The sequence below is a fragment of the Nerophis lumbriciformis genome, linkage group LG33, assembly GCF_033978685.3.
Source record: "Nerophis lumbriciformis linkage group LG33, RoL_Nlum_v2.1, whole genome shotgun sequence".
NCBI classification, from domain to species: domain Eukaryota; kingdom Metazoa; phylum Chordata; class Actinopteri; order Syngnathiformes; family Syngnathidae; genus Nerophis; species Nerophis lumbriciformis.
Window position 1 is genome coordinate 4,842,432 of NC_084580.2, and position 26,569 is coordinate 4,869,000.

Here is a 26,569-nt window from a genome sequence, read left to right on the forward strand (position 1 = left end):
TATTGTTCATACAGCTGTAGCTCAATTTAATGTTGTTCTTGTTGAATACTTTTCTTAGGGTGTTGTCTTTGGGAAAGTGTTTGTCAATCAGATTGAGGAATTTGTGTCCAATGTTAGTTGAGACGTTTTTGCTGTATGGGGGGTTGTACCAGATGATGTCGTTTCGTTTTCTGTTCTTTTTTGGCTGGTTTCCTGGCGTGGGTTCATAGGTGAGGGTGAAATTGTATCCGCTTTCATCAAGGGCTTTTTGGTACGGGGGGGTTGCTTGGTCAAATTCAGCTTTGCTAGATGACAGCATCGATAGCCTTTTATTAATTCCGGTAGGTATTCTTTTCGTGGTGGTGGGTGGGTGGTTGCTGTCATGGTGCACGTATTGGAGTGTTGTGTTGGGTTTCGTGAATGGTTGGTAGCTGTTATTTCTCAGGTTGAAAGTGACGTCAAGGAAGTTGACGGTTTGCTTGTTGGCTTCAATCGTGATCCGTAGGCCGTTCTCTTTGAAAATTTGGCATATGCGCTTCTTGGTATTCTCGCTGCTCCTTGGCGAGGCGCGACACACTGCCAGTCCGTCATCACGGTAAATACCAAGGCTCAGATTGAGGCCAGCGAGCTGGGAGAGGAGGAAACTCCCAACGAGTTCACACGTTTCTGCTCCGTCAAAACTTCCCATAGTGACGTCAAATGTTGAGTTGTTCTTTTTTTGCCATGGTGTACTGTTGTGGATGAGAATGGAGTTTTTTGCGTGGATGATGATGTTTCTTTCGTTGCCTGTGATTGAGTCGTAGTCTGAGGCGAAGTCTAGTGCTTGAGTCAGTAGGTCTTGCGTGATGGAAGGGTAAAATTATTCGATATCAAAGGAGATAAAGTTGTGCTGTTGTTTGTCTTGGATGTTGTTGAACCATTTGATTACTGCTGCTGTATTTCTCCATTGGTTGAGTGGTGTTTTGTCCTTGATTTTTGTGTTGACTCTGTCCAGGATTATTTTGCTGATTTTTCCTATTTCAGATTTAGTTGGGTTTATTAGTCGGCATGTTGGGTTATTTGCGAAGTTGGGTTTGTGGTCCTTCAATGTGATGAAGGCTTCCTTGTTGGCTGTGGCGTCCACCCTGTCCTCAATGTCCAGTTCAGCCGCGATCCTTTTATTTTCCAGGTGGATGTTCTGTAAGGTGTTGGGTTGCGCTTTTTTGTATGATTTGGTGATGCTTCTGTCCAGTAAGGTGTGATGTTCTGGTATGTCCATTCTGTAGAAATTTGTGGTTTTATCGGCAGCTATGATGAGGTTGTTTACTTTCTTGATGTGCTCCTTGTCATTTTTCAGCTTGGTGAGGAGTGGGTTGCGGATTGGCTTGAATTTGACTGATTGTATCATTTTGAGCATGTCGTTCTCAAAATCCTTTAGTTCCTCAACTGTGGGTGGGTTCTTGGTAGATTTGAATCCGTAAGTTTTCTTTTGCGTTCCTTTTGTTTCAGGGTGGAGGAAAAAATGTGCTTTCCACCGCATCCTTCTTAGGAAGTGTTCCGTCTTTTCTATGAGCCTTAGCTTGTAGTCATTCTGCGCGGGTATGGGAATGTTCTTCGTGGAGTAGTCGATGTTGAATTTTTCCATTTCTGATCGTCGTACAGTGCTCAACAAATGTCAATTTGGAGCGGAGTATATGTCTTAATAAGGTTATCCAAAAAATAGTGCTCGATACCGTAGTAGAGCGCAATATATGTATGTGTGGGAAAAAAAATCACAAGACTATTTCATCTCTACAGGCCTGTTTCATGAGGGGGGGTACCCTCAATCATCAGGAGATTTTAATGGGAGCATTCACATACCATGGTTTATATAGGGCACTGAGTGGGTGGGTACAGGCTGGCGTAGGGGCGTGGTGATTGGCTCATGTGTTACCTAGGAGGTGTTTCCGTCTGTGGCGGCATGCTGTTACAATTTCGCTGCGCTTGTTGAGGGATGACAGGTCTGGACGGTAAATAATAAACAGTTTCTCTTTCAAGCATAGGTTGCATCTTTTATTACCACTATTGTAAGGTGTGCTGGATGCAAGAATTTGCCATGTTATTGAATATTCAACATTATTGTCTTTGAGGTCCCAAATGTGTTTGCTGAGTTCTGTGGTATACCTGCGGAATACCACAGAACTCAGCAAACACATTTGGGACCTCAAAGACAATAATGTTGAATATTCAATAACATGGCAATGTTATGGCAATGTATACCTGCGGAATACCACAGAACTCAGCAAACACATTTGGGACCTCAAAGACAATAATGTTGAATATTCAATAACATGGCAAATTCTTGCATCCAGCACACCTTACAATAGTGGTAATAAAAGATGCAACCTATGCTTGAAAGAGAAACTGTTTATTATTTACCGTCCAGACCTGTCATCCCTCAACAAGCGCAGCGAAATTGCAACAGCATGCCGCCACAGACGGAAACACCTCCTAGGTAACACATGAGCCAATCACCACGCCCCTACGCCAGCCTGTACCCACCCACTCTGTGCCCTATATAAACCATGGTATGTGAATGCTCCCATTAAAATCTCCTGATGATTGAGGGTACCCCCCCTCATGAAACAGGCCTGTAGAGATGAAATAGTCTTGTGATTTTTTCCCCACACATACATATATTGCGCTCTAATACGGTATCGAGCACTATTTTTTGGATAAACTTATCAAGACATATACTCCGCTCCAAATTGACATTTGTTGAGCACCGTACGACGATCAGAAATGGAAAAATTCAACATCGACTACTCCACGAAGAACATTCCCATACCCGCGCAGAATGACTACAAGCTAAGGCTCATAGAAAAGACGGAACACTTCCTAAGAAGGATGCGGTGGAAAGCACATTTTTTCCTCCACCCTGAAACAAAAGGAACGCAAAAGAAAACTTACGGATTCAAATCTACCAAGAACCCACCCACAGTTGAGGAACTAAAGGATTTTGAGAACGACATGCTCAAAATGATACAATCAGTCAAATTCAAGCCAATCCGCAACCCACTCCTCACCAAGCTGAAAAATGACAAGGAGCGCATCAAGAAAGTAAACAACCTCATCATAGCTGCCGATAAAACCACAAACTTCTACAGAATGGACATACCAGAACATCACACCTTACTGGACAGAAGCATCACCAAATCATACAAAAAAGCGCAACCCAACACCTTACAGAACATCCACCTGGAAAATAAAAGGATCGCGGCTGAACTGGACATTGAGGACAGGGTGGACGCCACAGCCAACAAGGAAGCCTTCATCACATTGAAGGACCACAAACCCAACTTCGCAAATAACCCAACATGCCGACTAATAAACCCAACTAAATCTGAAATAGGAAAAATCAGCAAAATAATCCTGGACAGAGTCAACACAAAAATCAAGGACAAAACACCACTCAACCAATGGAGAAATACAGCAGCAGTAATCAAATGGTTCAACAACATCCAAGACAAACAACAGCACAACTTTATCTCCTTTGATATCGAATAATTTTACCCTTCCATCACGCAAGACCTACTGACTCAAGCACTAGACTTCGCCTCAGACTACGACTCAATCACAGGCAACGAAAGAAACATCATCATCCACGCAAAAAACTCCATTCTCATCCACAACAGTACACCATGGCAAAAAAAGAACAACTCAACATTTGACGTCACTATGGGAAGTTTTGACGGAGCAGAAACGTGTGAACTCGTTGGGAGTTTCCTCCTCTCCCAGCTCGCTGGCCTCAATCTGAACCTTGGTATTTACCGTGATGACGGACTGGTAGTGTGTCGCGCCTCGCCAAGGAGCAGCGAGAATACCAAGAAGCGCATATGCCAAATTTTCAAAGAGAACGGCCTACGGATCACGATTGAAGCCAACAAGCAAACCGTCAACTTCCTTGACGTCACTTTCAACCTGAGAAATAACAGCTACTAACCATTCACGAAACCCAACACAACACTCCAATACGTGCACCATGACAGCAACCACCCACCCACCACCACGAAAAGAATACCTACCGGAATTAATAAAAGGCTATCGATGCTGTCATCTAGCAAAGCTGAATTTGACCAAGCAACCCCCCCGTACCAAAAAGCCCTTGATGAAAGCGGATACAATTTCACCCTCACCTATGAACCCACGCCAGGAAACCAGCCAAAAAAGAACAGAAAACGAAATGACATCATCTGGTACAACCCCCCATACAGCAAAAACATCTCAACTAACATTGGACACAAATTCCTCAATCTGATTGACAAACACTTTCCCAAAGACAACACCCTAAGAAAAGTATTCAACAAGAACAGCATTAAATTGAGCTACAGCTGTATGAACAATATACGACAAATCATCTCAAACCACAACAAAACAATTGCAAATGAGCCGTCGGCCCCCGGACAGAGCGACTCCAAAACCAAAAAAGGCTGTAACTGTCGAAAGAAACCTGATTGCCCTCTCAACGGGGGGTGCTTACAAACATCAGTTGTCTACCAATCTAAGGTAATACGCAAGGACATTAACACATCCGACACATATGTAGGATTAACCGAGGGAGAATTCAAAACCAGATGGAACAATCACAAGGCTTCTTTCAGGAACCAAAACCTGCGGAATACCACAGAACTCAGCAAACACATTTGGGACCTCAAAGACAATAATGTTGAATATTCAATAACATGGCAAATTCTTGCATCCAGCACACCTTACAATAGTGGTAATAAAAGATGCAACCTATGCTTGAAAGAGAAACTGTTTATTATTTACCGTCCAGACCTGTCATCCCTCAACAAGCGCAGCGAAATTGCAACAGCATGCCGCCACAGACGGAAACACCTCCTAAGTAACACATGAGCCAATCACCACGCCCCTACGCCAGCCTGTACCCACCCACTCTGTGCCCTATACAAACCATGGTATGTGAATGCTCCCATTAAAATCTCCTGATGATATATGTTTATATATATATATATATATATATATATATATACACATATATACATATATATATATATGTATATATGTTTATATATACATATATATATATATATATATGTATATATGTTTATATATATATATATATATATATATATATATATATATATATATATATATATATATATATATATATATATATAAACATATATACATATATATATATATATATGTATATATAAACATATATACATATATATATATATGTATATATGTGTATATATATGTATATATGTATTTATATATATATATATATATGTCTATATACATGTATATCTTATTTATGACACCGAAAGACTTACAAAAGTTTGCGAAAAATAGATATGATCAAAATAGTATAAATTTCATAGAGATTCCCGAGCCATTTTGAGAGTTATTGAGGAAACCAGTCACATGATTGCATGACGTAGAGGTAGGTACCACAGATCTCTTCTCCACCAAAAACAATGCAAATCATGCAGAAGTTGTGAGATCCAACAACGATTACTTTGGGTAACATTTTGATGCAGGACTTTATATTGTTCCAAGTTTTACAAGCTGTGTGTTGAACAGATGCAGCTTTAGTGAAACACTAAGCATCATGTAGCAGTATTGCTCAGTGCTAAACAAGAAATACAAACCACAAACATAATAAAACAATAGCTTACTGTTCAGTGTCTGCTCTTACCTCGATTACGACTGATAGGATGTCCATATCTTCCCGTTTAGATGAACAATTAACCATGATGCACACAAAGGGTTAACAAGGAAATGTCTCCTTGCACAAACTGTCTTCGTTTGTGTGTTTGTCTCCATCTCTGTGTTTAAATTAAATGTCACAGATTAACAACTGCTAACTGGCTAAATCCTCTTAATATCCAGATGACAGGCATGATTTATAATCTAGAATAATTTAGACAAGCCGAGACGCGATGATGCGGGAGAAGCAGGACATCGCTGCCGGCTCACAGTAAAGCAGCAGAGGGCTACTTAGCTGTTTGTTATCTATCCACCGTTAAACATAGTTTGTGTGTGTTAGTGCTTATAATAAAAACATTGCTAATATTTTGTTAATATTCAGTTCACGATATGTATAAAGAGTATTGTTGGCGGGTTATGATGGTTATTTAGATGGTTATTTGTGGGCGAAATAGAGAGCACCCATTGATTATATTGTTAGCGGTCTTTTATTTATTTATTTACGATTTAGAATGCATAAACAAAAAAAAAATATGTGTTCATGTTTTATATAGGGATTGTGAATGATAGACAGCTACATTGCTGTCTGATTTTTGCTTATTTCCAGTATGACTGATCAGATACTATGGTCAGAGTGCAGATGCGTTACTCCAATGACGTCAATCGGAAATAGCGAAGGTATTCGGAGCGGAATATTAAAATGGCTGACTGAATTTGTGGCATTTGTGATGTTTAAACTGTGTTTTTACATACCTTGCAGATTGTAAATATGATTGGATATGGTTTAATGGATACAAAGAAACACAATTAAGCATATAAAATCAACTTATTTTTCCACTCCTACTGGTACTTTAAGACATGCTATTGGTTTGCTATTGTTTCTCCACCTGTCCCACTCCTTAATGTTATGGTTTTGTGTCAAATAATTGTTGATCTTTGACAAAGCAAACTTGTGAAGATGTTCTAGAGACCTTTTACAATGCAAATACTCTGGTATACATGCAGGTGGATGACATTGACATGAAATACCGCTCTCGCCCAGCACCTGATGTTGGCAGCCCCTGCTGGGACTCGCTCTCCATTTCGCTCACTGACTCTATGACCTATCCCAAAAATCAGCCCCCACCTTCAACCCAAAACCCAGGCCTGGAGAATTCCAAAGAACTGCCCCATCAGGTCTCTCCCTCTTCTCCTTTTGCTACCACCCCATCTTTCCCATCCTCCCCCATGGCTTCTGCCTTCCATTTGTTCGAGGGAGGACAAAAGCGACACACACCATCCGGCCTTCCAGTCTCTCCTAACTTGAACCACAGAGGATGCAACTTGACAGTGGCTAACCGTGGACTGAGGTATGACAATACTGCTGATAATTTTGCACATTCTTTCTAGAAAGTTCAACATATCATTGCTAAGGTCTTATTATTAACTTTTATGTGAAAGTCAAACAACTGATATTGCAAAGTAAAAGGGTAAACACAATTTTATTGTATCCTAATGGAATCAAAGAAAATAGCCTTACTGTGAAGATTCAGAATTCTTAAGTGCTATATAACCTGTACCTTATCTGCAACTATCTGAACTGAAACATGGACAATAACGAAATCAATTGCAAAATGACTGGAAATTTTAGGTGTGGTGTATACGTATTAGGGCTGTGAATCTTTGGGTGTCCCACGATTCCATTCAATATCGATTCTTGGGGTCACGATTCGATTCAAAATCTTTTTTTTTTCTCGATTCAACTAGATTCTCGATTCAAAAACAATTTTTTTCCCGATTCAAAACGATTCTCTATTCATTCAATACATAGGATTTCAGCAGGATCTACCCCAGTCTGCTGACATGCAAGCAGAGTAGTAGATTTTTGTAAAAAGCTTTTCTAATGGTAAAGGACAATGTTTTATCAACTGATTGCAACAATGTAAATTTGTTTTAACTATTAAATGAACCAAAAATATGACTTATTTTATCTTTGTGAAAATATTGGACACAGTGTGTTGTCAAGCTTATGAGATGTGATGTATGTGTAAGCCACTGTGACACTATTGTTCATTTTTTAAATTTTTTTTTTTATAAATGTCTAATGATAATGTCAATGAGGGATTTTTAATCACTGCTATGTTGAAATTGTAACTAATATTGATACTGTTTTTGATAATATTAATTTTTGTTTCACTACTTTTGGTTTTTTCTGTGTCGTGTTTGTGTTTCCTCTCAATTGCTCTGTTTATTGCAGTTCTGAGTGTTGCGGGGTCGGGTTTGGTTTTGGAATTGGATTGCATTGTTATGGTATTGCTGTGTATTGTTTTGTTGGATTGATTAATAAAAAAATAAAAATAATTAAAATAAATACATAAAAAATCGATTTTCTAAAAATGAGAATCGATTCTGAATCGCACAACGTGAGAATCGCGATTTGAATTTGAATCGATTTTTTCCCACACCCCTAATACGTACAATATTTAAAAGTGTCCATGAAAGAAAGAAAACAATTAAGCAGTACTAACAAAGGCAAACCAAGAGAGAATGCTTTGAATCAACATTGTGGAAGGGAAAACATGTGATATTTGGGCACACAATCAGACATAATCTGTTTCAAACTTAACTCCTAGAAGGGAACATAGAGGGAAAAGGAAAAGACCAAGACGCAGATGGGTTGATAATATCACAACCTGGAATAATAAATGCTATTAGGGCGTAACAGTTCACAACCCGGTTCTACTGGCTAACCATGACCTCAACATTCAGCAAGAAGATGAAACTAAATGATGATGATGGCTGCCATGCACGTGATTAATTCTAACAGTACTGTGTCTAAAAAACTTTTTAAATCAACAAGGTTAAGGAATGATGAAACTGTGACATATCAAAAATAAATGAATATATTATGTTTAAATGTAAGGAGTTGTTAAAGTAAAAGTTAAAGTACAGGCAAGGTGTCACTGGATAGACCATAATGCTATGCCATGTGTCTGTTTAGTAAACCAGTGGAAAGTGACAGAAAACCTGGATACAATTGAGCATATTTTTTAGAGGTCTCTCACACATTCTTTCCAGTTCTTTTGTATTAGCACATACACTAAGTATAAGTTTTGATTTGTCCAGGCTGAATGCCAATGGTGATTTTTTTTTTTAAAGAACCATTCCTTTACAAAATGCTGCAAGACATTATAGTAATGTGGTGGAGCTGCGATGTCATATCTTGTGTAATGTATACACATTTGTCAATTATCTTGCGTGTCGACAGCCCAAGCCTTGAGTGTGACAGTGTAGAAGAGGACATACTGGGACATTCCTATCCATGCTCAACTATGAAGCTGCAGTCCAGCTCCCCAGACTTTAACCACTCCCACTCTGACAGCCCGCACAAGTCCATTAAGGTTAGCAACATTGTGCTGCTTGCAAAATTTCTGCAAATACTACCTTAATTATAAGTTTTTTTTTTGCTAATTGTTTATTTAAAGAAAGCCAAAAATGTCAGCATGTCAATTTTGTTTTTGAGAATTGTTGGATAATGCTAATCAACAGTTAACTTAAAGACGGACCATTAACAGCTCAATGCTGTGCTTAAAACATCAGACGTATTGATGAGCCTGCTCTTACCCAGAACCCAGAAGACGCTGAGGTCCGTCTACGCTCGTATTCATACTCCTCCCCCAAGGCAAGGCCATCACGCCCATTGCTAAACAGAGATGCTACCATCACTGACCTGGCAGAAGGTGAGCAATCTGTGACTACACATATTTTCTGCTTTCACTGAGACTAAATAAAAACATGTCTTACATCCTAACAATATCCTTAGTGTCCACTTTGCTTTGTTGCAACACCATCACCGCTTATACTGTACATGTGTCAATGTCCAGCATTAAGGACCGAATTATCCTATGTAGATGGTGCATTCAGCAGTGGTCGATCTCTACTTCAAGCTTTATCCCTCTCTAAATCGCTATCTCGACTTCACCAAGTTAGTAAGTACAGCACAAAAAAGCAGCAACACACTGCTGGTGTTTCTGTGGGCATTACAGTGTTTTCCTTGCTCTGTCATGGGGAAATCGGGACATAATCAAAGGTGTTAGACGTGTATCGTTATGCTGGAATATTAATTATACCGTAAATGCTGTAATTATACTGGGGCATTTACAGTATACACTTTTTCTCTTGTTGAGATGCAAGATTGTTTGATAAGTTTATGATTTCCCAGTGAATCAACCAACTTCTGCCAGCATCACCAAGTTCATTGTGTATACGTATATTATAGTGCTGTGGATATGGACAAAAATATATATCCCGATATAGATAATTTAATATCTCAATAACAATATATATTACGATATAGTGTTTTTTTTCAATATGTACATGCACACATGAAATGAATGCCAATTTTGCTTATGTTTTCTAAAACGTATAATTTATTTATTAAAAGGACTAGACAATTGAAAAACAATAACACATATTGTTAGTACCATCCCTTATTTTTGACAGTGTATACAAGGGCCATGTCCACACATCCAGTAAAGGAGTTCCTCTTTCCTCTTTTATGCAATTATTCCTCTTCTGCGTTTGCCATGCTCGAGCCGTAAAGTTCTTTCAAGTAGCGTAAACAATATCCCGCAAAGTAGCAGCGCTGCTGCAGTTACATTAGCCGCAGCCCCAATGTTTAAAATGACCATATAAAGAATATAGTTACATCAGACAATAGACATTTTTATGTCGGACTACGCTATATATATCGTAATATCACACAGTACTAGTTAAGTTATAAAGCAAATACTTCTAAAATCTTTAGAAACAGCTTTTAGTTCTTCACTACTGCGAACTACAACAACAAAAATAAACATATATCAAAATTAGCAACAGACATTGTCTAACTGATCATTAATACAGATAATTCAGCATTGTTTTACCATGAAATAAAACATATTTTGCATAGTGTGAAGTAACTTTTTTTGGAGAGGAAGTGACCAAAAGTTTAAATCGTGTCTGATCAAAAACAAACTTTCTCCAAAGCTTGTTGCCATGTAGCTTATTGTACATTCTCAAATACAAATATTATCCAAAGTAATTTGATATAATTGTTTTACTGATTTGCAGCTTAAAGTGTGTGTGTGTGTGTGCGTGCGTGTGTTACTCAAGAGTCACTGTTTCATTTTTCCTCTTGGTTTTTCTGTTCTATTTTTAATGTCCACCGTTTATTCTTGGCAAAACCCTTGTGCCATGTTTGGTCTGTCTCTCATGTGGGGTCCACTGCATTCAGGCATTCTTGTATTTTATTATTGGGATGAAGGTTTTAACCTCTCTTTCTGGTCTCTATAGCTTCCTTACCTTCAATGGCGCATTTATTTCCCGCTCACTCATGTCTCCTTTCTCTGACACTCTCCATTACAGAGCAGAGCGTGCTGAGCCTGACAGAGACTTCTAAAGAAAAGAGGTAAACACATTGGCTCAGTTATATGAGCTCAGACGGAATCCGCTTGACTGCGTAGGGCCTTACTCGGATGTTAAAACAAACGTTTGCCCTTTCTAGGCATCAGTGTTGGCTTGCAGTTTTGAGATTATGCCTGATGGGTCTGACTGTTTTTGATCTACTAAAGGTTTCCGTGTATCAAAACACGTGCAAACTTGATAGCACACCCAAAGCTACTAAGCTTGTACGCAGATGATTGCCTCTCCAGCACAATCCATTGTCTGTCTTCATGCACAGTACAGTGCTTCCGGAATGTATACACAGCGCTTCACTTTTTCACATTTTGTTATGTTTCAGCCTTATTCCAAAATGGACTAAAATATTATTGCCTTGAACATTCTACACATAATACCGCATAGTGACAATGTAAACAAGTTTTTCTTTTTGATTTTTGCAGATTTATTAAAAATAAAAAACTAAGAAATTACATGCACATAAATATTCACAGCTTTGCTCAATACTTTGTTGATGCACATTTTGGCAGCAACTACAGCCTCAAGACTTTTTGAATGCCACAATCTTGGCACACTTATTTTTGGGCAGTTACGCTTATTCCTCGTTGCCCATTCCTCTTTGCAGCACCTCTCAAGCTCCATCAGGTTGGATGGGAAGTGTCTCTGTGCAGCCATTTTCAGATCTCTCCAGTGATATTCAATGGAATTCAAATCTGGGCTTTGGCTGGGCCACTCAAGCACATTTATAGAGTTGTCCTGAAGCCATTCCTTTAATATCTTGGCTGTGTGCTTAGGGTCGTTGTCCTGCTAAAAGATGATCCGTCGCCCCAGTCTGAGTTCAAGAGCGCTCTGGAGCAGATTTTCATCCAGGATGTCTCTGTACATAACTGCATTCATATTTCCCTCTATTCTGGCTAGTCTTCCAGTTCCTGCCGCTAAAAATCATGATGCTGCCACCACCATGACTCACTGTAGGGATAGTGTTGATGAGCGGTGCCTGCTTTCCTCCAAACATGACGCCTGGCAGTCACGCCAAAGAGTTTAATCTCATCAGATTTTTTTTCTCATGGTCTGATAGTCTATCAGGTGCGTTTTGGCAACATTTACAAATAAATGGGTTCTGTCTGGCCACTCTACAATACAGGCCTGATTGGTGGATTGCTGCAGAGATGGTTGTCCTCCTGTAAGGTTCTCCTCTCTCCACAGTAACTGTAGCTCTGACAGAGTGAACATCGGGCTCTTGGTCACCTCCTTGACTAGGGCCCTTCTCCGATCGCTCAGTTCAGATGGCTGGCCAGCTCGAGGAACAGTCCTGGTGGTTCCAAACTTCCTCTATTTATGGATGATGGAGTCCACTGTGCTCATTGGGACGTTCAAGGCAGCAGATATTTTTCTGTACCCTACAGACAATTTCTTCGACTTCGTTTTTGGTTTGTGCTCAGCTATGCACTGTCAAGTGTGTCCTTTTCCAAATCAAGTCCAACCAACTGAATTTACCACAGGTGGACTCCAGTTAAGCTGTAGGAACATCTCAAGGATGATCAGGATGCCCCCGAGTTCACATTTGAGCTTCATGGCAAAGGCTGTGAATTGTTTTGTACATGTGATTTCTTAGTTTTTTGTTTTTAATAAATTTGCAAACATTTCTAAAAAACAAAAGCACTTTTTCACATTGTCATCATGGGGTACTCTGGGTAGAATTTTGGGACACAAATGACTTCATTACATTTTGGAATAAGGATGTAACATAACAACATTTGGAAAAAGTAAAGCGCTGTGAATACTTTCTAGATGCACTGTATATGCAGAATATATACAAGTGGCAAAATATATGCGCATGGCGGCTGCTGGTCTTTCAAGTAGGGGAAGCTCCTTTTCAGCTACTCTCTGAATGTGTGTACAGTCTCCAATAGCCAATAAAAGTTATGGAAATGCTAGATTTTAAAAAGAAAACTTCACTTACAGGTTTGTAAAATTCTCCATATCAACTCACAATGGTATGAAAGTTGTTCGCTCATTTTGCTGTCAATTGAAAAGGGATTTAGCCTTAAGGCAGATCATCTAGTCTTCATACGGAAGCTCAACGTCCAGGCCAGCCAAGGCCAAGTCCACTTTTCATTCACTTCCAGAGACGCTCGATGTCTAATGGGCGGGACAAAGCCAAGCATTTATCCAATAGCTTTCTAGTTTGGCTGCATTGGAACAACCCACTTAAAACTCCCCCATTGAAGTCAATGGACACTCCGCTGACACTGTGCACTGTGACGCTAAGAGAATAGATGAGAAGAAAGTTTGTCCTGTGCAGCCACTCATCCATCCATCCATTTTCTACCGCTTGTCCCGTTCGGGATCACGGGGGTGCTGGAGCCTATCTTAGCTGCATCCTGGACAAGTCGCCACCTCGTGGCAGGGCCAACACAGATAGACAGGCAAATCATATTGTTTATGTAGATACCCATATCTGCTGTACAGAGTTACTTTACAAAAGAGAAGTGTGGGATATTTCTCTTGTTGCCTTATTTGCATTTTTAGGGAAATCGCCATTGATGCTGATTATCATAACACTCACAACACTGGGAGGAGGAGATGCAAATACAATCATCAAACGCTCACAATGGGATTTATCAAACATGAATCTGTTCTGTTGCTATGTTTAGCACATCTAGGAAGTACCTGCAAACTGGCACAGTTAAGCACAAATGGTTGTGTATAATCCTCCATTTTTCAACATAATTGGACTGTCAAAAATAAAAATATTAAACATATTGTCATTTCAGCATTATAATTTTATAATTTTATAGCTGCTGGATCACTTGATGGGGCTGATTAACATGAATAATTGACTATTGATTAATTGATAATTCTTGTGGTAGCATGTTTTTTCAAGTTGCACAATCACACCGGCCTTTCAGAGCGCACCGTTGGTGTGTTAAAAATAAGCTCTATTGTCTAGGTCACACATTTATATTGGCCAGAAAAGGTGGTCCATATTATATTTGTCTGCTGCATATTACACAACATAACGAAACAGCACAGGTTGGACCTTCGGAGCATATGATGTCATGAATGTGGAGGGAAATTAGTGTCTCCAGTTGGTATAGTACACCCTAAAACCTAATTTAAATCAGGTGGTCTGCACCACTTTTGTACTTGCTGTAAAGTTCGCACGCAGTCTTGGTAGATCATCTGCAACACTCCAACTTATAGTACATACAATGTTTTACTTTGCGCATGATATTTAGCACTTATTTGGATCTTAGTAGATCAGGCTCTATAGTATGTGCAATTAAGTTTGTATGAGACCTTGATGTTCGACCTGTGTTTAGGGTCTGATAAAGCAGGATGATACACACTTCCTGTTGCAAGGCCAGGGCCGGTATATAATCTGATTGCAACCTCAAAATAAACTATTGTGGATTTTTAACACCATATCACTGACAATGAATGTAGAATATATGTGTGTGTGGAGGTTGCCCTCCCGTGGGTCCTCCAGACCACCAAGCATTGCCATGAGAGCCCGGATCAGTGTTACAATAGAGTTTTTATTTGTGATTTTTCAGCAACTTGCTTTCTAGCAAGTGTCCGTTCGTTGCTCTCGCTCTCGCTCGTGCTCTCGCTCCAGCTCCAACAACGTCTCTCCTCCCGGTTGCTGCTTATACAGAGCAACAGGTGATTAGATAACAAGGCCCAGGTGGGCCATCTACGCACCTGTCGCTGACTTCGAGGCCGGTCCTGGCACACCCCGCTTCGCTGCAGGCCCGCAGGCCACGCCCCCCTCCACAGTGTGAATGTAATACACTGGCTAAGCTAAATTAACACACTGCTCCCATGCTGTTTTTATTTTAAACATAAAGATGTGTTTAGTTCACAGGCTCATTGATGACTAATGCAGTTATATTGCTTACTGTTAAGTAATTAGCTATTCATAATTAACCATTAAATTGCTGTGTTGCAGTGGATCATATTTAGATGCACCGGCTCATTCTTTTCCATAGCAACATTTAAATCGATCCATTGTTACTATTTTGTTAATAATATAAGAATGGCTTGATGAATCTCTACCCCCAAACATATCCTGAAGGATCATACAACAGCAGCTTGGTTTAAGGTGTGCTATATTCATCATGCAGGGTTTTGGGTTTCCGTAAGCGGGCCCAGTCATCAGAGGAAGAGAGCAGCGCATCACTCCAACACCTCACCCTCACAGAGTTCCTTAAAGAGTATGTGTTTACCAAAGTGGCCTCACAGCCACATGCATGTGCAGCTTAACCTGTTTTAACATTTTACGTCGACTCTAACTTTATTACTTTATTAACCATATCTGTTCTGCAAATGCAATCCTCCAGATTCAACTATTACTTCTGAATTTACTGTAGGTTTTTATGTCATGTTGCATGCCTTTTTCTTATTTCCATTCAGCCATGAATGTCTGTCTAGTGTTTATTGGAAATGTTTAAAATGCTGTTAATTGTTGACATATTATTAATTGCATCTCTCCAAGGTCAAGCTATAAATAACATCCACTTGAGTGCATAGTGACACCCAAGCATGCCAAGCATCTTATCAAGAGTAATAGTCAGAAGACCAGAGTCCTGGAGGACTGTCTGGACATTTTTACATCTCAGCATGATGCTAGTGTTCAAGATTATTTAATCTGTCGTAGCATATAAAAAAATACTAATATCATGAGTTTTGCATGTTGGTATTCAAAGTCGCCAGTAATGTGATGACTTAATACTACTAATAAAAGTTTTTCATACAGGATTGAAGATGAGGAATGGGACAAATACATAATCCCATCAAAAGTCGAGTCGGAGAAGTACAAAGTGAGCCGGACCTTTAGTTTCCTCAAGAGCAGGATGTCGAGCACTCGTAACAAAACAAAGGTGAGGCAACTCATCTGCTTTTGATGGGAACTGTAATTCCTCCAGGATAACACTTTTGTCATTGCATTTATAAAGGTTCTCCAAGCATAAAGCTGCACACCCAAAGAAGAGCTATGAAAGCTTTACCATCTCTCAGACAGGCCGGGTCAGAATTCCTGTGCCGAGGGAGCCGTTGTCTGTGCAGGGTGCCTTTATGTGTTGAGGGAGAAAATTCCCTCTCTTCAGGTCTTAGCAACAGGACACAGAGAAAATATCCTCTTACATAATGCCAAGCCTCTTAGCACAACACGAGGAACCAAAACACATTCCATAGTATCGTTTAAATTGTCACAACCAATGTATATTTGTTCCAGAACATGGTGCTTCGCGTGCACATAATACATTAACGGCCATGCAAGCACACACAAACTCTTCATAAAGAACATGGTCGTCATCTTAAAGTGTGATAAGGATATAAAAATTCCTCGCCCACACATACACACTAAAGAATACCCTGTAATGCTCTACAATGAAGCACCACAACAGCACAACCCATGAACCAGAAGAAAGTTAACAGAGGGGTTCACCTTCATCTGCACTAACTCCACATTAACCAGTGTATCTTCGCACGAAGCCAACCACTTCTCTTGTTCTTCATCTTTGTTGGTTTCTCCACCACCACTCTACTGCAGTAAATGTCAACTTAACTCAACTCAATGCAAAGTATTTACAACTTGTCTTTTCAGGTGAAAGGGAAAGAGCTAAAGGATGGAAAGGAGAAGACAGTAGCCACCAATGGGCACCAGTTTGTTCCTCCATCTCCATCTGGTCCTACTGCATGTGTGGCCTGTGATAAGTCTGTTTCTGGGAAGGAGCTGCTGCAGTGCTCCAGTGAGTATTCTTCAGCAGTGCTGTTTTTCTATGACATGTGCTCGTTCAACTCCCAGGGTTTGTGTAAAAATATCATTGCACGAGCTGCCTTCATGTTTTGGGTTTCAGTCTTCTTTCTCTATTAAACTTAAATGAACTCTGCTTTTGTCCTTAGATTGCTTCCTAAACGTTCACAAGAACTGTCGAGAGTCTGTATCCCCATGCGGAAAGGTAACCTTTACACACTCTTTTTGGTCTCCAAAACCATGACAAAGAATAATGAATCATTTTAGTTTGTTCTTTGAAATGCACTTGGAATTTAGGTCATCATCCAAACAGATGGAGAGAACAGTTGCGGCCAAATAATGTTGCAGTTATTCGATTACTGAGTAAATGTATGACGCAAGAAACCCCTGTCTTTTACTTTTAATGCCTACTGAGTGGGAAATCTCAACTGAGTAACGATACATACCGCCTCCTAACAGATAGCGCTAAATCTATTGTGGTATTCAAATAACAGACCCATATTACCTGTACTGCAGAAAGCCACTAAAGTCTTGCATGGGTCCAATTGTTAAATACCTGTTACTAAACAAGGGGACTCTATCTAGGTTGCGATTCGTTGTCTGAAAGTGTCTCCACAGGTTATATTCCTTTGAAACAGCATTTACTTGGTTACGAAATAAACACATCAGCTTTTCTATTGCATTTTGGTTATATGCATATTTTATAGTCCAGTTGCTGTTTTATGTCTGATTTTCAGCATCTAGTTTTTTTATTCAGGACGATAGCACTATATTTGTTTAAAAGGGTCATATTATGATTTTTTTTTCTACATATAAAACACTTCCTCGTGGTCTACATAGCATGTAATGGTGGTTCTTTTTGTCCAGATGTTTCATAGATTATGTTTTAAAGACCATTTTTAAGCCGCTTTCTGACTGTCTCTTCAGGATGCGCCGTTTTGTGGGCAATCTTATGTACCTCCACTTCGACTGCGTCTTTTCCCCGTCAGCCATGTTGTAATTTTTAGCGCTTCCATATCCAGTCTATTGGCAGATATAAGTTAGAACCAGATGCTACTTTGTGTTAGAAATGGCAACAGCGGAGGATGCATGTGCATGTATGAGCCAGTCTGCCCCACAACAAGAAGATAGAGAAAAACAAGGAACTTATTGACTACAAAGTCGGACTACAATGGCGGACTCGCACAAAGCTCTTCGGGTAACACTTTACCATATATGGATATATCTGCTAAAGGCAACAATTGGAAACACGTCACCTAGGCAAATTCCAAAAGGCTGGTTTAGAGGAAGTAGGAAGGAAGGCAAGATTGTTTTATAAATACCTCCACAATGCCTCATGGTTTGATTTAAAATTTTTGGGACTAATGCAGAGCAGCAATACACAAAAACATGTACCAATAGGTAAGAAAAGTTGATTTTGCATAATAGGTCCCCTTTAAGTGTGAGTCTTCTTCTTCTATTGCGGTGTGTACGGCTCACTGCAGAGTGGAGGAAGTACTGTATGAATAAGTACTTTGCTAGTGAGACAGAATGGCAGGCCAAATGAAAAGTTTTGGTTGGCCGGATGTAGCCCGCTGGCTGCCTATCAAAGGACCCTGTTGTATACTATATAATGTACCCCCAAATAATATCTTCTCACAGTTACCATTCAAACATTTTTTTAGCTACCTGAATGTTCCATTTTCCAGACTCTATCTGGTTTAGTCACCTTCCTTTCTGGAAAATGTAAGAACTCCAAAGTGCTGTGTGCAGCTCTATGATACAGTACAATATGTAACAGGTCATTACTCTTGTCTCTCCTCTCACTCTCCTGTGATGAGAGACTGAAAGCTAAATAAGAAATAAATCTGTTCCTGACTCTAAGGCAGGCTGAAGAGGAAGTAAAAAAGACTGAAAGAATAAATTCCAACACTTGGTGAAAAAATGAATTCCTGAACTGATTTGGGTATAGGTTTCGTATTGCCCTTTGTACATTCCTATAGTATTATCATTTTTAATATCTAATATTTATCTAATGTTAAAGGCACTGCTACTACTATTTTGTCCGTCAACTTAAGTTAATATGACATGTTTCCTCAGAAGCTGCAGGAGAGGAATGCATTACTGATGAAAAGCAAGACCGTGTCTCTCCCACAGAGTAAGTCCCCTTCTCTCCTAAGTCTCCTATAGCGGCAGTCCCTCTCTCTTTTTACTTGTTCCCTCTTGTTCCCCTGTTACAGATTAAGTAAGCCATTTATTCGCTTCCCTGAGTTATCCGTATGACTCTGGTTTTGTAATAAGTAACATTTCATCTGTCTCTGTGGGGGGGATTCATCCTGGTGTGTGTTTCTGTGTGTGTTTGTGCATAAACACAAAGGTTTAGTGTAACATTTTTATAATAAATTAATTATAAAAAAAACATGGGACAGAAGACAGAAATAGTAGTACTGTCGAATTATTATTTTTTTTAAATCAGATTAATCACACCTTTGAATTTGGATTACTCGTTTGCATAATTTAAATTTACTTAAAAAAGAGATCAACATTTAGGCACAAATGCAATTCTATTGTCAGACTATCATCCAAGAACCTTTATAATATGTTTACCTTGAATGCACGTCAGTTCAAAATTTGCTAGAAGTTTTAAATTAAGTCCCATCTCTGTGTATTTTGAAGTGAGCGCAGTTTGTCTGCTCACTTATCTTTGCAATGTTGTACAAATCCTGTTGCCATATGAGTTGGGAAATTGTGTTAGATGTAAATATAAACGGAATACAATGATTTGCAAATCCTTTTCAACCTATATTCAATTGAATGCACTACAAAGACAAGATATTTGATGTTCAAACTCATAAACTTTTTTTTTTTTTGCAAATAATAATAAACTTAGAATTTCATGTCTGCAACACATGCCAAAGTATTAGGGAAAGGGCATGTTCATCACTGTGTTACATCACCTTTTCTTTTAACAACACTCAATAAACGATTGGGAACTGAGGAAACTAATTGTTGAAGCTTTGAAAGTGGAATTCTTTCCCATTCTTGTTTTATGTAGAGCTTCAGTCATTCAACAGTCTGGGGTCTCCGCTGTCGTATTTTACGCTTCATAATGCACCACACATTTTCAATGGGAGACAGGTCTGGACTACAGGCAGGCGGGCCAGGAAAGTACCCTCACTCTTTTATTTACGAAGCCACGCACGCTGTTGTAACACGTGCTGAATGTGGCTTGGCACTGTCTTGCTGAAATAAGCAGGGGCGTCCATGAAAAAGACGGCGCTTAGATGGCAGCATATGTTGTCAAAACCTGTATGTAGCTTTCAGCATTTATGGTGCCTTCACAGATGTGTAAGTTACCCATTGCCTTGGGCACTAATGCACCCCCATACCATCACAGATGCTGGCTTTTGAACTTTGCGTCGATAACAGTCTGGATGGCTCTCTTCCCCTTTGGTCCGGATGACACGATGTCGAATATTTCCAAAAACAATTTGAAATGTGGACTCGTCAGACCACAGTACACTTTTCCACTTTGCATGAGTCCATCTTAGATGATCTAGAGCTTTAACTTGCACTTACAGATGTAGCGACGAACTGTATTTAGTGACAGTGGTTTTCTGAAGTGTTCCTGAGTATGTGGTGATATCCTTTAGAATAGAATAGAATAGAATAGAATAGAATGGAATAGAATAGAAAGTACTTTATTGATCCCTGGGGGAAATTCAGCACCACAGTTCACTCACAATAGACAGTAATAATAATAAATAATATAATATATATAATATATTATATATATAATATATAAATAATATAAATATATTCTACATATACTCTACATTTAAGTGCAGTCAAGGAACATATGCATTATACAGTCTGATGGCTGTCGGTATGAAGGACCTCCTGTGTCGTTCCGTGTTGCATTTTGTGAGTCTGAGCCTTCCACTGAACGTGCTCATTCTCTCTGCAAGGTCCGAGTGTAGTGGGTGGGAGGTGTTGTCCATAATGGCTAGGAGCTTTGCTAGACTTCTCCTCTCTGACACCACCGCCAGAGAGTCTAGCTCCACTCCTACCACGTTACTGGCCTTCTCTACCAACTTGTCCAGTCTGTTTGCGTTCCTCGCTCTCAGCCCGCTGCTTCTGCAGGCCACGGCGTACGAGAAGGCGCCCGCCACCACCGACTCGTAGAACATCTTCAACATCTTTGTACAGACGTTGAAGGATCCTAGCCTCCTGAGGAAGTAGAGGCGGCTCTGTCCCTTCTTGTAGAGTGCCTACGCGTGTTTTGACCCATTCAGCTTGTTGTCGATGTGTACACCAAGGTATTTATAATCCTCAACCATGTCCACATCGACCCCCCTGATGGAAACAAGGGTCGCCGGAGTACTCCTCCTCTTTCCCAGGTCCACAACCAGCTCCTTGGTCTTCGTCACATTAAGCTGGAGGTGGTTCTTTCCACACCATGTGACAACGTCCTCCACCAGTAGCCTGTATTCCTCATCGTCATCATCCTCAATACACCCCACTATCGCAGAGTCATCAGAAAACTTCTGAAGGTGGCAGGACTCTGACTGATAGTGGAAATCGGTGGTGTAGATGGTGAAGAGGAAGGGGGAGAGGACTGTGCCCTGCGAGGCCCCGGTGTTGCTGACCAGCCTGTCAGACACACAGTCCTGCAGTCGCACGTACTGTGGTCTGTCAGTCAGGTAATTAACAACCCAGGACACCAAGGGGGGCTCCACCTGCATCGTCTCCAGCTTCACACCCAGTAGTCCAGGCCGTATGGTATTAAAAGCACTGGAGAAGTAAAAAAACAAGACCCTCACACTGCTCGCAGGCTTGTCTACGTGGGTGTGGGCTCGGTTCAGCAGGTAGATGACTGCGTCCTCCACTCCCAGTCGGGGCTGGTAGGCGAATTGGAGTGGGTCCAGGTGGGGCTTGACTGTAGGGCGGAGTTGTTCCAGGACCAACCTCTCCATGGTCTTCATGATATGGGAGGTTAGAGCCACCGGCCTGTAGTCCTTCGACATGCTGGGTCGCGTGCACTTGGGGATGGGGACCACGCATTAGGTTTTCCACAGTGTGGGGACTTTCTGCAGCCTAAGGCTCATGTTAAAGATGTGCTGTAGCACACCACACAGCTGTGGGGTGCAGGCTTTGAGCACCCTGGGGCTCACACCGTCAGGACCCGCGGCCTTGCCTGTGTATAACTTATTAAGCTGTGCATTCACCTGTTCTGCAGACAGACATACTGGGGGGTTCTCATGAGATTGGGGGAGGGGGGGTTCATCAAACTGAGGGTGAGGTGTTAAGTGGGGGAGGTTTGGAGTTGGGGGGATGTGAGGAAGGGAGTGGGGGTGGATTGGTTCGCTGAAGTTGTCAGGGGGTCGGCTGGCATGTCTTGGGGGGGCAGGAGCTTGTCGGAGCCACTGTGTCAAACCTGTTAAAGAACTGGTTTAGTTCATTGGCCCTCTCTTTGTCTCCGTCCGCCCCCCTACCCCGACGGTTTGAGGCCGGTGATGGTCTGCATACCTCCCCAAACCGCCTTCATGTTGTTGTCTTTCAGCTTCCCTTCCAGCTTCCTGCTGTAGTTCTCCTTGGCCTCCCTGAGTTTGGTCTTCAGCAGCCCCTGAACTCTTTTCACCTCCTCCCTGTTACCAGCATTGAATGCTCCCTTCTTCTCATTCAGTAGGGCTTTGATGTCCTTGGTCACCCACGGCTTGTTGTTTGGGTAGCAGGTGACCGTCCTTGATGGGACATTTGAGTCAACACAGAAGTTGATATAGTCTGTGATGCACTCTGTGAGCCCGTCAATGTCCTCTCCATGAGGCTCCATGAGCACCTGCCAGTCAGTTACCTCAAAACAGCCATGTAGTGTCTCTTGGACCCCTTCTGACCACCTTCTCACTGTTTTTTTGGTCACAGGCTGTCTTTTGACCAGAGGCACATAACAGGGGTTGAGGTAAACAAGGTTGTGGTCTGACCGTCCCAGCTCTGGTAGTGGTATGGAGCTATACGCATCCTTGATGTTTGCGTACAGCAGGTCCAAGATCTTATTTCCTCTGGTGTGGCAGCTGACATACTGAGTGGTTAAAATCTCCCGAGATGAGGATGAGAGCTTTCGGGTGCTCGGTTTGGAGTCTGGCTATCGAGCTGTGGATGACGTTACTGGCAGCTGCAGCGTTAACAGAGGGGGGAATGTATACTGCCATCACGATAACATGCGGAATCTCCCTGGGCAAATAATATGGTCTGTCGCAGAGTCATCAGAAAACTTCTGAAGGTGGCAGGACTCTGACTGATAGTGGAAATCGGTGGTGTAGATGGTAAAGAGGAAGGGGGAGAGGACTGTGCCCTGCGAGGCCCCGGTGTTACTGACCAGCCTGTCAGACACACAGTCCTGCAGTCACACGTACTGTGGTCTGTCAGTCAGGTAATTAACAACCCAGGACACCAAGGGGGGCTCCACCTGCATCGTCTCCAGCTTCACACCCAGTAGTCCAGGCCGTATGGTATTAAAAGCACTGGAGAAGTCAAAAAACAAGACCCTCACACTGCTCGCAGGCTTGTCTACGTGGGTGTGGGCTCGGTTCAGCAGGTAGATGACTGCGTCCTCCATTCCCAGTCGGGGCTGGTAGAGCTGTGGATGACGTCACTGGCAGCTGCAGCGTTAGCAGAGGGGGGAATGTATACTGCCATCACGATAACATGCGGAATCTCCCTGGGCAAATAATATGGTCTGAGTCCCACAGCTAACATCTGTATATTCGGGTCACAGTGGCGCTCTTTTATTGTGATATGACCGGGATGACAATATTTCTTGTTAATAAACACAGCAAGCCCCCCTCCTTTCCGCTTGCCGTTGGTTCGGTCCCGGTCAGCGCGCACTGTTTGAAACCCGTTTATAGAGACATTACTATCCGGAACATCGTCGTGCAGCCACGTCTCAGTAAAACACATTAGGCTACACTCACGATATTCTTTCTGACTAGCGGCAAGCACCGACAACTCATCCATTTTATTAGCCAGAGACCGCACGTTACCCATGACGACGGAAGGAAGATATGGTTTATATCTCCTTCTCTCCCTCCTCGCTTCAGCCCTCTTCTGTCTCGAGCGTCTCCCTTTCCCTCGACAGCCACGAGCACCTCCATAAGTCCTTTTTAGCTCCTCCGGGATCTGGTTAGTTAGCGTTAGCTGGATGCTAATAACTGGTGCCGCTAACAACTGTTCCCTGGTGTAGATGAAAGAGCCTCTCAACTGTTGTCCATCTGAGCTCTTCAGTAGCGTCCCCACTGTAGTATGACGAACAAAACACTTCTAAACTGCATGTTTAGAAGGGCACGACGAGATAGAAAGTAAATGTAGAGTAAATGTAAAAATATTAAAAAAGTACAAAGCGAACAAAGAACAAAAACAAAAGACAAAGACGGAGCAAACTGCAGCAGCGGCCGTCTAGATCGACGCATGCGCACTAACTTTAGAGATTGATGTCGGTTTTTGATACAGTGCCGTCTGAGGGATCGAAGGTCACGGTCATTCAATGTTGGTTTCCGGCCATGCCGCTTACGTGGAGTGATTTCTCCAGATTATCTGAACCTTTTGATGATATTATAGACCTTAGATGTTGAAATCCCTAAATTTCTTGCAATTGCACTTTGAGAAACGTAGTTCTTAAACTGTTTGACTATTTGCTCACGCAGTTGTGGACAAAGGAGTGTACCTCGCCCCATCCTTTCTTGTGAAAGACTGAGCATTTTTTGGGAAGATGTTTTCTTACCCAATCATGGCACCCACCTGTTCCCAATTAGCCTGCACACATGTGGGATGTTCCAAATAAGTGTTGATGAGCATTCCTCAACTTTATCAGTATTTATTGCCACCTTTCCCAACTTCTTTGTCACGTGTTGCTGGCATCAAATTCTAAAGTTAATGATTATTTGCAAAATATTATCAGTTTGAACATCAAATATGTTGTCTTTGTAGCATATTCAACTGAATATGGGTTGAAAAAATGATTTGCAAAACCTGTTTATATTTACATCTAACACAATTTCCCAACTCATATGGATATGGTTTGTATGCATTGACCTGATAACTTACCACATAGAAAACCCACCGCCTTTCAGGTAACCATTTGCGGTTAGGTAAAGGAGAATGTACAGTCAAAATAAATTGCGTGAATAATCTGCATTCATACATTATTAATGCAATAATACTGTGATTAATCACGGGGTTACTCGTTATTTTTGACACCCTTAATATAAACATATCTACTGAACACAATATGTCTGATTTACTAAAGGTTTGCATGTACTGAAACATTTGCAAACTTAAAAGTACAAGCAAAGCTGATTAACAGAGGATTGTGTCTCTTCGCAATCCATTTAGCGTGTATGTTTTCATGAATATGCAGAATATATGCTGATCGTCACAACACTCACAATATTGGAAGGAGGAGGAAATACAAAAATAATTATTCAGGAAGCCCAATGTGATTTATCAAGGATGACACTGTTCTGCGGGTGCTATTTTGCGCCTTTATTTTGCACGTCTGAAAAGTATGTATTTTACACACATGGCTGTGAGAAAGGAAGGGTTTGCTATGCAAAAACAGCTGAACAGAGAATAATTTGTCCTACTTGTGTGTGTCAACAAATAAGGATTGTCATAAAAAAATACAAAAAAACATATAGTCTATTCAGCAATATAATTTTATAGCTGCTCGATGACTTAAGGGGCTGTTTAAAAAAAATTCAATTAATGCGTTTTGCTGCTGTTTTTTTTTTTAATTTAGGAAATATATTATTAGATTGTATCTCCTATATTAAAAAAAAAAATTGCAATATGCATTTTCTTACACTTGATTCATTCCAGATGCATGGTCCACCCCCTTCCTTCACAGCACACCGTCAATGGGTGTGCTGTGTATTGCGCATGGTATTAGGATCTGAGTAAATTAGGCCCTAAATCGACATTTTAAAGTGTTTATGTTTTACATATGAGTGACTTCTCGTCCTTCTTGTCGTATTTTTGGTCTCCTCAGCCTCTGTAAAAGACAACACTTCTTCCTACCCACTGGCGTCCTCATCAGTTTGTACATCTTCCTCACCTACAATGACAACCAAAGACAAGAAAGAAACACTCACCCCTCTGTCCAGAAGCCTCTCTGTCTCTATAGAGAGCAGGTAGGATCACCTGCTGTAGTTAAACCCTATACAGTACATCATGGACAGATTAAACCACCACTGGATTTTAGTCAAATATTGTTTCGACTACTAATTTCTTAGTCATAGCTGAGCACCAAACCCTGAGATTTTACAAAATATTTTGAACATATATTAAATGTGTGTTCACTCGTCTGTTATATAGACGCCTGAGTGACACGGCAGGGGTGGAGGTTGATGCCATTGCGACGTCTTACATTAACAGCTCCCTATCTGATGAGGGAACTCCAGTTACGGTGACTCTTCCTCCATTGGACCCGCCAATCACCTCACAGGGTAAGTAAGGCTTAATCTGTACTCTGTCCAACTGTATTATATTTCTTAATGGCTGTAAACAATATTTTATACAATGGGTTTTACAGATGCTGTAGAAGCTCCACTACTGAGTGATCTGTCAGCTGACCTGCTGGGACTGCATACAGAGTCATGGAGTCTCACTGTTAGCCCAGAGTTCTGCCGGCAGCACGACAGACGCACCATCAAGAGGCAGGATGTAATTTATGGTGAGCATTGT

The 26,569-nt window shown here is 41.1% G+C and overlaps 1 protein-coding gene across 7 annotated transcripts in view; it reads left to right on the plus strand.

Annotated features, from left to right (window-relative positions):
- The window catches only part of LOC133575959 (rho guanine nucleotide exchange factor 28-like), an 88,156-nt gene that overhangs the window by 46,972 nt on the left and 14,615 nt on the right, over nucleotides 1–26,569 (plus strand). For 5 of the 7 annotated variants that reach the window (XR_009811540.1, XM_061928911.1, XM_061928914.1 and 2 more), the window contains 12 exons: nucleotides 6,679–7,022; nucleotides 8,921–9,053; nucleotides 9,281–9,392; nucleotides 9,537–9,641; nucleotides 11,059–11,101; nucleotides 15,854–15,977; nucleotides 16,703–16,847; nucleotides 17,002–17,057; nucleotides 18,932–18,989; nucleotides 25,875–26,016; nucleotides 26,201–26,331; nucleotides 26,418–26,558. Coding sequence is in view for 6 of the 7 variants with exons in the window: in XM_061928911.1 (XP_061784895.1) it covers nucleotides 6,679–7,022; nucleotides 8,921–9,053; nucleotides 9,281–9,392; nucleotides 9,537–9,641; nucleotides 11,059–11,101; nucleotides 15,854–15,977; nucleotides 16,703–16,847; nucleotides 17,002–17,057; nucleotides 18,932–18,989; nucleotides 25,875–26,016; nucleotides 26,201–26,331; nucleotides 26,418–26,558 (1,534 nt within the window). In the remaining variant the exon portion in view is untranslated. The remainder of the gene's footprint in view (nucleotides 1–6,678; nucleotides 7,023–8,920; nucleotides 9,054–9,280; nucleotides 9,393–9,536; nucleotides 9,642–11,058; nucleotides 11,102–15,853; nucleotides 15,978–16,702; nucleotides 16,848–17,001; nucleotides 17,058–18,931; nucleotides 18,990–25,874; nucleotides 26,017–26,200; nucleotides 26,332–26,417; nucleotides 26,559–26,569) is intronic. The other 2 variants (XM_061928912.1, XM_061928913.1) reach the window with 2 other exon arrangements.